Source organism: Cavia porcellus, unplaced genomic scaffold (genome assembly GCF_034190915.1).
Source record: "Cavia porcellus strain 051 isolate PalLab524CR breed Dunkin Hartley unplaced genomic scaffold, mCavPor4.1 scaffold_5, whole genome shotgun sequence".
Classification (NCBI taxonomy): domain Eukaryota; kingdom Metazoa; phylum Chordata; class Mammalia; order Rodentia; family Caviidae; genus Cavia; species Cavia porcellus.
The window spans coordinates 36,844,837-36,859,099 of NW_026947488.1; the positions used below are offsets into that span (position 1 = coordinate 36,844,837).

General features: G+C 47.9%; 1 protein-coding gene across 2 annotated transcripts in view; it reads right to left on the minus strand.

Annotated features, from left to right (window-relative positions):
- Positions 1-5,245: 5,245 nt before the first annotated feature.
- Positions 5,246-14,263, minus strand: part of Pcsk2 (proprotein convertase subtilisin/kexin type 2) — a 255,316-nt gene continuing 246,298 nt past the window's right edge. For both annotated transcript variants that reach the window (XM_063248656.1, XM_063248655.1), the window contains 2 exons: positions 12,341-12,568; positions 5,246-8,093 (listed from right to left, as the gene is read on the minus strand). In XM_063248656.1, coding sequence (XP_063104726.1) covers positions 7,607-8,093; positions 12,341-12,568 — 715 coding nt within the window. In that variant the 3' untranslated portion in view covers positions 5,246-7,606. The remainder of the gene's footprint in view (positions 8,094-12,340; positions 12,569-14,263) is intronic.

Genomic DNA, 14,263 nt, shown 5'->3' on the forward strand with positions numbered 1-14,263 from the left:
TCTATTTGGGATGGGTGCTGAGGTTACAGACATGCATCACCACACCCGGCGGATCAGAGTTGATGGCTTTATTGGGAGGTGATGGGAGAAGGAGGCAGGGCTGGGATGAAGGGAAGGATCCTGGGGCTGTGACCATGGAGACTGTGTCTGGTCCCCAGCCCTTTTCTCTCTGGTTCTCTTTCCTTCTGCTTCTTGGGTTGCCATGAGGTGAGCAGCTTTCCTCCTCCATACCCTTCCACTCTGTTGTTCTGCTTTACCATAGCCTAAAAGCAATGGGGCTCGCTGAACATGGGCTTAAGCCCCTGAAACCATGAGCTAAATCTTTCTTCTTTTAATTCATTAACAGATTTTTGTTACCACCACAGAAAGCTAGTACACAGATAATATTTTGGAGGGCAGAATATACAGGGTTAAACTGCAGAACACAGGGACCTCTGCTTGTGTTGGAAAAGCTCATATGCATAGGGCTTTGAAGTCCAGATAGCACCACAGTTGGGGCAGTTGAGGACATGGGCTACTGACACTTTCTGTTCCACAGCAATAAAGCTGCCAGCCTTAGAGAACAAACGGTCCTCTTAATTGGCAAAATGTACTGCCTGGAGAAATCTTTAACTTCCCAAAGTCCTGCTTAGTTCCCACCTTGCCATAGTATCCCCTTCCTTTGTTTGAAAACCAAATAAATATAGGCTGTCTGATAGAGCACTTTGTCTTTATGAGACACACACACACACACACACACACACACACACACACACGCACGTGCGCACACACACACACAGAGAGAGAGAGAGAGAGAGAGAGAGAGAGAGAGAGAGAGAGAGACCCTCCAGATTCTAGACCCTCCAGAATCATGACTGGTCTCTTATTTAAGCTGTTTGCTGTCTACTTGTTTAGGAGATCGGGGTTGGGCCAAGACCCCATAGTGACAGAGCTTTACATTCAGTGTACAAGGCCCATGTCAACATAGGGTGCATGAATGAGCAGGCCACCAGGTGGCACTGGGGCTCCTCCCCCAATCTCTGAAGAGGCTAAGGTAGACCACCTTCACATTGTCCCGACCAAAGGTGAAGGAGCTGAGATCTCTCTTGCTTCCCTCTGTCCCCCATGGAAGATGGCACCTCAGAGCTCATCTGGTCCTTGGTACCTTCTGATAAAAGGCACTATCACTCAGGTACCTTGATGCTCTGTTGCCCACGTGCCACACATGAGGCCTGGTGCAGCTCGGTACCAGTACAAGGGCCTCTGGCAGAGACAGAGGCAGCAGTGAAATTCTCAGGCAGAGACCACTGAAGACATAGGCAGAGGGTAGGAAGTTTCCCCCTAGAGACCCCACGCCAGGTCCTTGACTCTTCAGGACACAGCGCTCCAGTGCGACAGCGTGTTGGTACAGCTGCTTCCAACTCAGCTCTACTCACAAAACCAGGCTGGCTGGGTCTGGCCCAGGGCTGCCATTTGCTGACTTCCTGATGGACCAGCAGGGTCTGCTGTGAAATCTGCTTTGCCACTGCAAGTTGCGTCTCAGCTGGTGTCCCTGCTGACTTCCTCCCGCTTTCCTATTGGGAAATGATGCTCAGTTCTGTCGTTGACCTGGAACCTTCAGAGAAACATCTTGAAGAAATCATTACAGTCAGGTTCATCCTACAATTCCCTGGCATAGGTTCCTTGTCATGGTAAGGGCAGGCTGGTGCATGAGGTCACCTCAAACTCATTGGCACCTTAATGAAAAAGGGCATTGTCATTCAGGTACCTTGATGAGTACAAATTCTTGGTTCTGGATTCTCAGGCTTGGATAAATGTGCGAAAAAAGCCCTACTGACTTCTGTTTTATTCAAAGAAGTGATTTATTCCTGAGCCCATAACTCCACTCTGCAGGGCCTTGATAGTTACACTACCCCTGCAGCCTTGTGCTTGAACTAGGAGTTTACCAGGTGGCTTTCCTGTCACCTGTGGACATTTGGCAATCTTAGGGCACGGGGCCCATGGACGAATAAGTATATTTCCACCTCCAGCTTGGACAAGCCTGGGCGATGTGCCCGTGGGCTCAAGGGGCATCTTTGGGACAGTATGAGGTGCGACTCTCTGGGTCTGGGACTCAGATGGCATTGAAGGCTCCTTGGTGGAGATTGGTGACTGTTGACGTTAGGCTCTTCTGACCCTGGAAACTCTGTGTGCTGATTTCTAACCACCTTCCCTCAGGGCTGCAGTGCAGGTCACACAGCGCTGAGCACTGGGGACTGAGCCACACGCATCATCATCTCTGGGGCCAGTGCATTTCCCACCCAGTTTCTTCTGCCCGCATGCTCGCAGTGCCTCTTTTCTAAGAGAAATACAGAGCTGTCCTGTTGGCTCAGAGCCTTAATCCCAGGTCAGACTGATTCTTGGTTCTCTGTAAATCTAACCTGAACCCAAATCTGATTAGAGTTTTTTGAATACCAGGAAAGAGTGCGGTGAACTGCACAAGAGACCAAAAACCCAAGTACTGGCCCATTAACTCGCAGTGTAAACGGGGTGTCCGCTTCTGTGGACCCCCATGTGTGTCGCTTAGGCTGGCACTGATGTTCTCGGGAGGCCGTGGGTGGGCACAGTCTGGACCCCTGCAGAGGAAGGCACAGCCCACTGGGGCTGGGTCACCCCATGCATCTGTCTCTGTCCTCGACAGACTTTTCTTCTTCAGGGACTGAGTTCCGTGCACTGCCTCTGTCCGCCAGCTTTCGCCATCTGACTCTCTGCCTCCCCAAACTCCTCAGACTGTGGAGCAGTTCCTTCCTTTGCCCTTTATGGTTCCCATTCTTTCTCTGGAGCTAGAAAACTACCTGCCAGCTGCAGCCACGCCAGCTGCGTGGCCCAGGAGATGCTCTGTGCTGACAGGGTTCCAAGTTCCCAGAGCTTCTAGGACTATTTAACCTCTACCCGATCTAATCCTCTACCACTGTCCCTAGCCTTTGCATCCTGATCTTTAGAAATTTCTAGCAAATTGGACTCTTTGCTTCTAGAGACCTATTCTGGTTGTGAGGTCAACAATTTCTTCCATTCAGCTGTTCTCTTTCCCTAAATATAAAGGGCTTGCTATAGATCCTGAAGGTTTGCCTCTCTCTCTCGCTTTTTTCATTTGTTTGTTCCTTCTTTTTTATCTCTCTTCCTTCCTTTTTTCCTTCTCTCCAACTTTTATTAGCACACATTTGCAGTATATAATAATTACATTCATTGTGGGGCATTGGTGCCTGCATGGGCTGCAACTTAGTTTTTTTTAGATCCCCATCCCTCCCCCTCCTTCTTCTTCCCTCTGTCTCTTGGTTCACTCTCATTTGCAAATGATCTATCTCCCTGTTTCCTATAATGTATCTTTCATATTGTGTGTTTTTCATGTAACCCTTCTAATCAATGAATGTATTGATTCCATGAAGGTCCAGCATTAATGTATATAATGATGACACAGAACAATAACCTCATAAATTTATTTTTCTAAAAAGTTTAATGTTTTGGGAATTGATCTCTGAAATTAAGTATTGAATAGAAGTGTCTCTGTACCACTTTGGGGCTTACCTATAACCTTCTCTATCTGTTTTCAGTCAGAGACTTTCTTAGGATTTTAATAACTGAAATTGATGAATACTGTATCAGAGAATAAAATTATAGAGTGGTTTTACAATAAACTGTTGGGCTGGGGATTTAGCTCAGTGGCTCAAGCGCTTATCTGGTAAGTGTGAGGTCATGAGTTTGAACCCTGGTACCAAAAAAACCAAAAAACGAAAAGCAAAAAACAAAACCAAAACCCCAATGTCTATTAAGATTTTCCTGGACTAGCACGTGGTCCACAGTGTAGGGTGTAGCTAGTCTGTAGCAGTGCTCACAGGCCTTCCATTACAAGTGGTTACCATGTGTGGTGGTTACACATACACTTGATTGGCTTGGGCGCCACCTAGGGGATTAGAAAAGCACATTCCTGGGTGTATCTGGAGGAGGGGGCATAGAAGTGTAGCCTTCAGTCTCTATCTGGTCACTGGCCCTTTTTCTCTGGCACTATTCCCCAGAGCTGCTTCTGGGACACCATGAGCTCAGCAGCTTTGGTCTGCCCCGGCCTTCCGCCATGAAGTTATTGCCTTGGAGCCAGCTGGCCATGGACGGAATCTCCTGAAACCATGAGCCAAGTGAAACCCCTTTTCCTTTTTTTTCCTGTACCAGGGATTGAACTCCGACCTCACATTTGCCAGGTAGGTTCTGTGCCGCTGAGCTATCTCCCTGACCCAAAATCTCTTCTCCTTTAAGTTGTGAGTATTTGGTATTGTGTTCTAGCAACACCATGCTGGTCAGAATTTAGCATTGTCCAGTACTTTGTGGCAGTGACAGAAATCCTCATCAAGTATCATCGGTCACCTGACATTTCCCAGTTGCTCTGTGTTTAAGCAAGGTCATCATCTCCTTCAGGGTGACTATGGAAGGGTGGATGAGAGTCTGCAATGGGCTCCGGAGCAGCCTCAGTTGCAGTTACAAATCACTGGAGGGAAGCACCGTGGATCTGCCCAGAGGACTCTATGACTTCGGGGAGTCACCTCCAGCTTCTTTAGAGTTTATGTGAAAGATAAATAAGCCTTCGTTGAAATAAACCATGGAAATTTTGAGGTCTTTTGTAACTAATGTAATTTAATCTAGCTTGGCTAATGTATTCTAAAATGATGTTTCTGATAGGTTTGTTTTGTTTTGTGTCACAGTGCTGGGGGTTAAGCCCAGGCCCTCCAGCATGCTAAGCAAGTCTACAGCAGGTCTGCCTCTCCAGGCCTTTTTTCTTTTTGTTGTCTCAACCTCTAGAGTGGTAGGTATATGACACCATGCCTGGCTCTAAAAGGTTTTGACCATGACCCACAATAAGAAATACTCAGCACACACACAGACACATACATATGCACAAGCATGTGTGTTCACACGTACCTTGGAAACAAATATTCCAGAAAGCAACATTTACCTTTAATATGCACCAATGGTCTATTCTGCTGTCTCTCCTTCATCTATGCTATTAAGAATATGCTGGTATCAACTTCCAAAACTGATTTTACAATCCATTAATAGAAGTAACCTGAGTGTGACAAATGCTGCCATTGACCATTATTTGTGTGTGATTTATGTGCTAATTACGTGTCTAATGTATCTTTACTAAAGTAGGCCCTTTGGATCTCTCTTGGGCAATTTTTTATTATCTGCCCTTAACTTATGGAGGTGCTTCAAGTAACATAGGCTACATCCCACAGAATTTCTGGAAGGTTACATTTTATTGTTGTGCCTCCTAATTTACAACACATCTTTTTAAATTTACTTATAAAATTTTGTCACAGGGAGTAACAATATCAACCTGAATAATCGTTATTCACTTATTTCCATTTTTTAAAATAAATGACTATAAATAGCTGTCTCTTGCATTAGGATCAGGGATATCATAAAAACATCACCAGCTGGACATAGTTTAGTGTTAATAGTGCTGCAAAAAATGAAATAGAGACCAAATGTTTATATATAGGACTATACATATTTTTATATACTGTATACTCATATCAAAACTTGCTGTTTCTATTAAGAAGCTGATAAGTTACTCTATAATTTCATAAAGTATACCACAACTGTGAAAATATGGACAACTATTTTATATTTTTGTTGCTTATAGAAGACATTTAATGTTTATACAGAGAGATGCAAAATTACAGAGGTGACATAATGAGAGTTGAACATTTTCACCTGATTTTCCAGCAACCTTTTTCTTTAGCCAGAATTAGCTTGGTATCCTCTGAATATCCTTTTTAGCAATGAATATGGTATCTGTTTCTTCAATAAATACACACACACATTTCACGTATATGTGTGTATGTACATTTTTTGTACAAGTGTATATATACACATATATACACACATGCGGATAGTCTACATATGTATATATATTTCCGTGTGCACTTGAACATACATGCACACATAGTGTCCTTTGGTTTATTTTCAGACCATTAATGTGAAATGAATTTTCAATGATTTCCATTATTATTTTTTTCTTTAAATCTAAACTGGTTTAAAAAGACCTTTGCAACAAGTAATAAATTTCTTTAAAAAAATCATAAGTTGTATCACATTTCAAAGCAGGATGCAGAGGAAGTCACAAGGTATTGAAGACAGAAATTCATGCCAGTATGGTGCCAAAAAGAAAGCAGTGAGGTTTCAGGGTTTCTTTCTCAGGGCTGCACTGTCAGGGGACGGAGTGGGGCCCTGCGCTGCTGGCTTTAGTGAAGGGACTGTAGGCTGGGCAGGAGAGGCTGAGAAGGAATCATTTCGTGGGGACAGCTGGACACTGGGGTTGAGTGCAAGAGGCAACCTCAGGGAGGAACGAAGTGACCACAGGCCACCATTCGGTAATGTAATGGTGCGTTTCGGGTTGGCGACTCTAATGATGGGCTGAGTGTTGGATGTCTCACGGGCTTCTGAGCTGCCAGTGAGGCAACTGTGTGCTTTCCTAGAGGGGGCTTCCTGCTCCTTGGGGTGATGGGGCCTGCACCCGCTGGCACAGGAAGGGTCTGGCCTCCAAAGGTGCTGCTCACCTTTCTGCCTCTTGCAGGGCAGAGGCTGTGACTGCACGCAGAAATCAAACCACCCTGTGAGGGGCTGCGTTTCTCTCCAGAGATACTTTTGGGAGATTAAAACCTGACTAGGTGTGTGTAAAGCTGTCAAAACAAATAATACTCATCTCACCTGTCACTGACATCCGATCAAGAATCCCAGAGTGACTTAGGAAAAGGAACATTTCTATTTTAAAAGCTAGTGAAGTGCTCACCCCAGATGTGTCACTAGATCTGCCTTAATTTTTTCTCTTGGGCAGCTATGGGAGGACCCCCCCTCACATTGGCAGGGATGGGGGGTTGGCTATATCCAAGGGGGAGGGCTGGGCTGCATCAGCAGATTTTACTGTCACAGCTCAGAGCAGGTGACTACCAGCTGCCAGCTGCCTGTTGGGTCGGTGAATTACCATGGTGGTGATGGTGGAAAAACTTCCAACACTCGTGCCTTTGAGTCTCCTTTCCCAGTTCGGTGATTAAGGCTGTCTACAGATGGCATCTTTCTCATGATGTCAGTGTCATGTCTGTCCTGGGCAAATCTTTCTTAATTCCAGCCGTCTTTGTGGGAAGAGCTTCTGATCCTCTTGGCCCTGTGACGGCTGCAGAGTGTGCTGCATACATCTGCTCTAATTTTCTTGTGACTCCTGCCTGGGACGAGAATACAGAGGAACATTCTCGGGGTCCCTGAATGTGGCTTTTTTTCATGCATCCTTCTCTCAGAGGTGAAAAATGTGTGTGGGGGTCCCAGCTTTGCTGGGGGACTCCTCATTAGAACGACAGAAATGAAGAAGGCAGAGTCACACCTGGGGTGAAGATGGTGGGAATGCTGGCTTTGGGGCAAGAATAAAAAAGATTGTTCCGTCATAATTAAATTAACAGTGGATGGCGGGCGAAACTGCTGATGGAGAGGACAGAGTTGCCCGGGTGGGATGACAGTGACTGCTGGGTGCCTGGAAGGACAAGGTGAAGAGGAGGCTGCGGTGGACACGGAGGGGTGGGGATGGAGGGGGCGGCGGCACGCCTCAGTTCTTGCCAAGGATGCTCTTCAAGCTCCTCTCCACAGCCTCGTCCAGCTCCTCCTCCAGCTCCTGCTTCTTGGACATGGCCAGCTTGGACTGGTAATCTCGTACCACCTGGTCGATGTATGGGGCACTCTGCGTGCCATGCAGCATGAGGGTCCACTCCTTGAGCACCCCCTTCTGGGGCGAGCTGCCCACGAAGCCCAGCTCCAGCGTCCAGGTCCCCCGGGCATCCTCCCCCCACGTGTGGGTGGTCATGAAAGGCCACTTGTCGAAGCCCACCTTGGAGTCGTCGTCCCGTGGCCGCCGGCTCAGCAGGATGGACTTGGTGCCCATGGGTGACGTCATGTTGATGTTCAGGTCTCCTCGCCTGGTGGCATTGACTGTGATGACCGCCTGCACGTGCTCCAGGTAGCGCACGAAGTTCTCCTTGCCCTCGCACGCAGCCGTGGTGAGTGTGAGCACCAGCTTGCCGGAGGGTGGGATCTTCCTGGGGAGGGAAGAGGAGACAGGTGAGGCTGGGCAGGCACCAGCCAGGGCTTGGCAGGCAGCACCAAGAAGGAGCGAAGGAGCAGGGCTGGTGCTGCCACATGGGGTGGGGTTAATCCCCTGCCCGCCTGCGGGTCAGAGGGGCTCCATCCCTAGCAGGGCTGAGCCTACTTGTCTGCCATGGCACTCACCCCCTTCCCTTCCTTTTTTTCTCCTTTCTTCCTTCTTTTCTTTTTTCTTCGCTCTTTTCTTCCCACCCCGCCCTTCCTTTCTTCTTTCTTTGCAGTCCTGGGGATTTGACCCAGGACCTTCACTCAGAGCTACATCCCCAGGCCCTGTTTATTTTTTATTTTCAGAAGGGTCTTGTTGCCTAGGCAGGACTCCGACGTGGTGAGCCTCCTGTCTCAGCCTGCCAGTGTGCTGGAATGACAAGCATGTGCCTGGCTCCTTGGTGTCTGTTTTGTTGGCCTTTCTCTCGTGCCTTTCTGATATTTCCCCTTCCATACTGGTGTTTCCTGTAATCATCTCTCAAAAAACTCAGCAGCGTCTCAGGGCTGGCTTTTGGAGCTGACTTTATTCTTCCTCGTGTAGTGCCAGCTACCTTGGTACTTGGGTGATGTTACCCGTTATAATTGTTACTACGGGGAGCATCTCTCACGGGAGACACTGGGGCCAGAAGGGCTTTGGGTTTTGGAATATCTGCATACACAGAATGAGACCTCTTAGGATCAGACCCAAGAGGAAACATGAAGCATCCTTCCTCCCCATCGCCCAAGGGTAACTCAGAACAGTATGTTCAGGGTACCTGCTTGGACTGGGATCCATCGCACAGGTCAGGCATGGAATTCTTTACCTGCTGCCTCTTGTTGTTCACAGAATTCTGAACTTGAAGTATTTTGATTTTCAGATGAGGGACCTTGAACTTGTTCTCCCATTAAAAGTGGCTGAAGTTCTTTTAATGACATCCAGTGGAAGACAATCCTCTGGAGGGTCAGGAGACTTTGGGGGTATCTTGGGCCCAGTGATGGAGACCCTGGGGGTTCGGTCTAAGTGTTCCCTACACCATCTCTCCCCATGCTAGCCTCCTCCAGAGCTGGGCTCCTTCCCACAGTGAGAAGCTTAGAGGTCCTGGCACTGGGGACATCATGTCTGAGGGACATAAGTGACCGCTTGGAGTTTGAAGACCCCTGACTCCGGGAACTCACCTCCCTGGGTTAGAACTCTGCTTCTATGCTTAGGGCATGAAGTCTGGGTAGATGATTTAGGAGCTGGGATCTCACCAGCGTTGTGAGTGATCTTGTGAGGTATAAAACCCCAGGCACAATGCCTGGAGGGGGCCCCTCCACTGTGCTGTTTTCATACTCCTGCCTGTGCTAACCACTCTCCTCTCACGAGGCTTCTACCTGGGAGCACAGAGTGGAAAGTACAAGGTGTGATCACAATATATGATGAATGTTTAAAAAAATTTTTTTTGGTCTTTTTCGTTTTTTTTAATCGGTACCAGGGATCGAACTCATGACTGCCTGCTTGCAAGGCAGGCACTTATGCCGCTGAGCTAAATCCCCAGCTTCTATTTAAAAAATTTTTATAACGAGAGACTCACTGCCATGAATCTCCTTTGGATGACTCCCCTTCAGTTCAAGCACACTCATCCCACGGTTCTTGCCACTTTCTGAAGCAGCTCTGGAGTCCTCTTTTTTGAGTGTCTTTGGCTGTGCTGTTGTGGCTGCCTCCACGTCCTGAATCCATTCAAAACATTTACCTTTCACGGTCATTTTGACTTTGAGGAGGAGGAGCCAGAAGTTGCACAGCACTAGATCTGATGAGTAAGGTGGCTGAGGACATAGCGTTTATGAACTGTCTTTCCCTTGGGTGGATAAGTGTGTTCCAAGTGAGAGGGAGTATTTTGAAGGGGATTAATGGCACTGTGGCTTTTACAATGAATAATTTTTAAAAATATAAACACTACCATATATTTGATCATGCTTCATATTTCAAAATTCACTTAAAATTGAGAATTAGAGCCCATAGCTTTAAGGAGCTGCAGAAGGAGTGAGCGGGGTGCACCTGAGCTCAATGCTCCCTGAACCCGGGAAGCAGGACAGGACTGGAAGCTCTGCTCCTTCTGCGTGGCAGGTGCGGCAGGGTGCAGCTCCCCTTGAGCAAAGTCATGCATCTTCCTGCGACTTACTTGATAAAGCCTCTTTGGAAAATTGCTTTTTAAATTGACTCCTTCTCTGAGCAGATAAATGCCAAGGAAACCTGCAAACCTGGCAGTCGCTGCCCCCTGCACTCCACCCTGTGTGGTGTGGAAAGTGATAGTCGCCAGGCTGGTTCCTCTGTCCAGCCCCTTGCAAAGATAGATCCGGGGCATCAGGGTGCAGCCAGGCTAGGGTCTCCTCTGAGTTATCTGCCCAGCACCTCTGTCCCGGGCCTCTGAGGACAAGTTCAGAAGCAGGGCTAGTGAGGAGTGCAGGGCACGGAGGGGAGGCAGTGCTCTGGCAGCCCTGGCCTGGGGGCTCCTTCCTGAGCTCCTGGCTGGTCCAATGTGCCTGTGGGCAGCATTTTGATCTCCTCCTTGTGCCCAGGGATGCTGGCTGTGTACTTTCATTCCTCCTCCATTCAAAGCATAGGTTCTTATGTCTATGTGTCTGGCACTGGAGGAGGCCCTGGGGTGGACCCCTCGCTAGCCAGCAAGGATTGGTCTCTGTGGAGCCAGCCGGAGCTGGGCCAGGACAGCTCTCTGCTTCCTCTGTGTTGGAAGCGGTGCTCCCCTCCCCCATGGACTTGGGTTAAGTGGGTGAACAGGGCAGAACCTTCAGTCCCATGTCCACTTGCACAGTGGTTCCTGGGTCAGCTGTCTTAGTTCTCCCAGTGACAGACCGTCTGGCATGGCAGTTAGGGACTTGATTGGGGGAGAACACTAATTGGGCAGGTTTTCTGGAAGTCTTAAGGAAGCGCTTTTCAGGAAAAGTCCCCAGGCCTTATCTTGGGGTAAATTAGGTCATTCAAAAGGTCTAATCATTTAGAAGGAAAAATCCTGCATCTTAATTTTTATAACCTAAGATGTGTGTTCAAAATATATGATGAATGTTTAAATTTTAAAAATTTCTAGCTGGGTATGGTGGCACATGCCTATAATCCCAGCACTTGGGAGGCTGAGGTAGGAGGATTGTTGCATGTTCAAGGCCATCCTGGGCTACAAAGTGAGCTTAAGGCCAACTTGAACTGGATAGTGAGACCCTGTCCCAAAAAGACACACACGAAAAAATTATTATAGTAAAAGAGACACTGTCACTAATCCCCCTCAAAGTCCTCCTCCTCGATTTGAGCACACTTATCCCAGCATTCTTGCTACTTTCTGAAGCGGTTCTGGAAGTGCTGTTTCATGAGTGTCTTAAGGGATACGGTCCTGCTGAGTGCCACCCAGGCGACAGGCAGGCTTGCAAGAACGTGCCACTGCTTGCCCACCTCATTCACCAGATCTGGCCCTGTGTGACTTCTGGCCCCTCCTCAGAGTGGAAAAGGCCATGAAAGGGAAATGTTTTGAGTCAGTTCAGGACCCTGAGGCAGCCTCGACAGGGAAGCTAAAGCCCTTCAGCACGCAGAACTTCCGGACTGCTTCAGAACGGGGCAAGCATGCTGGAATCAGAGTGCTTGAAGGGAAGGAGAGTATTCTGAGGGGGGATTAATGGTAATGTAGCCTTTGCTGTAATCAAATTTTAAACATTCACAGATTTTTCAATCAACTCCTTTTTTGATTTGAATACGGGCCTCAGCTCAGAGTGACATTAGCACTTCCCCAGCCTTGCTGTCAGAAAGCCTGGATTTTCATGTTTCATCCCAGTCACTACAAGTGTTTCACCACTCTGGAATCACTGTGGCCACTGGACCAGCCACTAGAGTTTTTTACTGAAGCCTTATAATCCGATGCATTTGATCTATTGAGTATAAAAGCATTGTATTACAATGGGCCCATACTTTTCTACTGCTAAAGGAGAGGAAGGTAAAGAGTTTGAAAACTGCTGAAATAGGGAGTCAGAGAGGTCAAAAGCCTTGTCTACCTGGGGAAGGCAGGATTCGAATTCAGGTCCGTGTAACTGACAGAGCTGCAGAGAATCCCAGACCAAGGATGGAGGAGGCCATGGATCTCAGACCGGGAGTAGATGGGTCAAGCTCAGATGACCACCAGACACAAAGTAGAGGAGCAGGTGTCCCCTGAGACAAACAGACACTGCCCCCACTTACTCGGGGTCCTGCACGGTGCCTCCCACGCAGTGGAATCTCTCCGGCACGGTCTTCCAATCTTTGGCCATTTTCACCATGGCGCCGGCGTCCAGGACCCCGTAGCCAAAGAGATGGTTGAACTCCAGGCCGACTCCATTGCGCCGCCACTGGTGGACTTCGTCGTGGAGCTGGTTCCGCTTGGAGGTGAGCACCGTCAGGTGCTGCATGTCACGCCAGGTCAGCTCCAGGCTGGGTGCAGGAAGCAGAGAGGGACAGAGACACACAGCTAAGAGGAGCGACCCCCAGGACACCTTGGGACCTGGGGAGACTGTGGAGCATTTGAACGCTCCCTATCAGGTGTAAAGGTTCACCCACCAGTTAGAACCACTGTCTGTTTACAAGCAAAACCCTTTTTGCCTTTCTTACTAAAGACTGTTATTCAAAAGAACATTCTCATATGTGTGTGCATGTGCACACACACACACACACACACACAAACACACCTCTGGCTCAAATGAAGACTGGTGACACCAAGTGTGGACAAAGATGCAGAGCAGCCAGGGCCCCTGGACCTTGGTGTGTGAATAATTGTGACCACGCTGCCTGCCACCTGCATCATCTAAAGTTTTCCATATGCTGAGTCCAAAGTCTAGAAATTCATCCCTAGATGTGTGTGTGTGATCTAGATAAGTGTCTTTACCAGACACCTCACAGCTGTGAACTGCAAAGCTACCAATGTCACCCATAGTAGAAGGAATAAAGCATCTGAGGGGTAACTTAGAGAATGTGAGGTACTAGGAGGTGACAAGAATGAATAAACCATAATTACCCCAAGTAATACCAACAAATCCCACCAACACAATGTCTGCCTATGGAATGATCATGTCCTCAGGGGGACTGCAGTTAGTCCTCAAGACAAGACTGATACAAAGGTGCGAGACGGGCCCCTCTCCACTCCAGCCTGCGGCCCTGCTGAGTTCCTGCTCTCTGTCATCTGCACAGCTCCCATGATGCCATCTGCTGTGATGCAACCTGGCCAAAGGGGCCAAACTTGGGACGCTGCCCTGTCCTGAACTTTCAGCCTCCAACAACTGTGAGATAAATAAACCATCTGTCTTTACTAAGTATCCAGCATCAGGTGTTTTGTTACAGCAAGGGAAAGAGGGCAGAACTACAGAATATGATGTCTGGTTCCATTTGTGTAAAGTTTAAAAACAGGAATGAGGAGTCCGTGTGACTGGGAGCTGTGTTTGTGGTTTGCTGCAGGACTTGAAATTAGAAGGAGACCTTGGGGCTTTTGAGTAATGCTGGTTTGCTTCCTGGCTTGGGTGTGGCCCACATGGGTCTGTTCGAGTTTTGAAAATGATGCCATCACTTTCAAGGGCAAAGGCAGCGTCCTCAGCATCATTACATCCTGGGATCCCAAGTGGTCCTCAGCACAAAGCAGCCTCCAGCTAAAGCTCTGTTCGTGGAATCCTCCGTCACTGGTTTCCACACTGCAAGTCGTGGCTCATTTGTGGGCTGAGGAATGAATGTGCTATACAGGGCATCTGTCTAGGCTGCTGTTTAAAATCTTCTTAGGGTGGGGACAGAAAATCCCTCTGCTTTCACCACCTCCAGACCCATTCAATCAGGACCTCAGGGAATAAGGCCTCACCACTGGACATTAACATTTCCCAGATCATCCTGGTAGGCAGGCAAGGTTGAGATTTTATAACTATTATTTTATAAAAATGATTTATAAACTATGATTTTATAACTATTATTTTAGAAAAAGAAATGAGTAAGGGATAATAATGGGACTTTTTTTGTAATATTCTGCTCTGATATTTTCTCATAAGATGCAGGTATGTGTGTGTGTGTGTGTGTGTACATGTGTGCTGGGCTTCAGTGCAGAGTTTATCTCTACCGGGGGTGTGGGGAATCAATGGCAAACCCTGAATT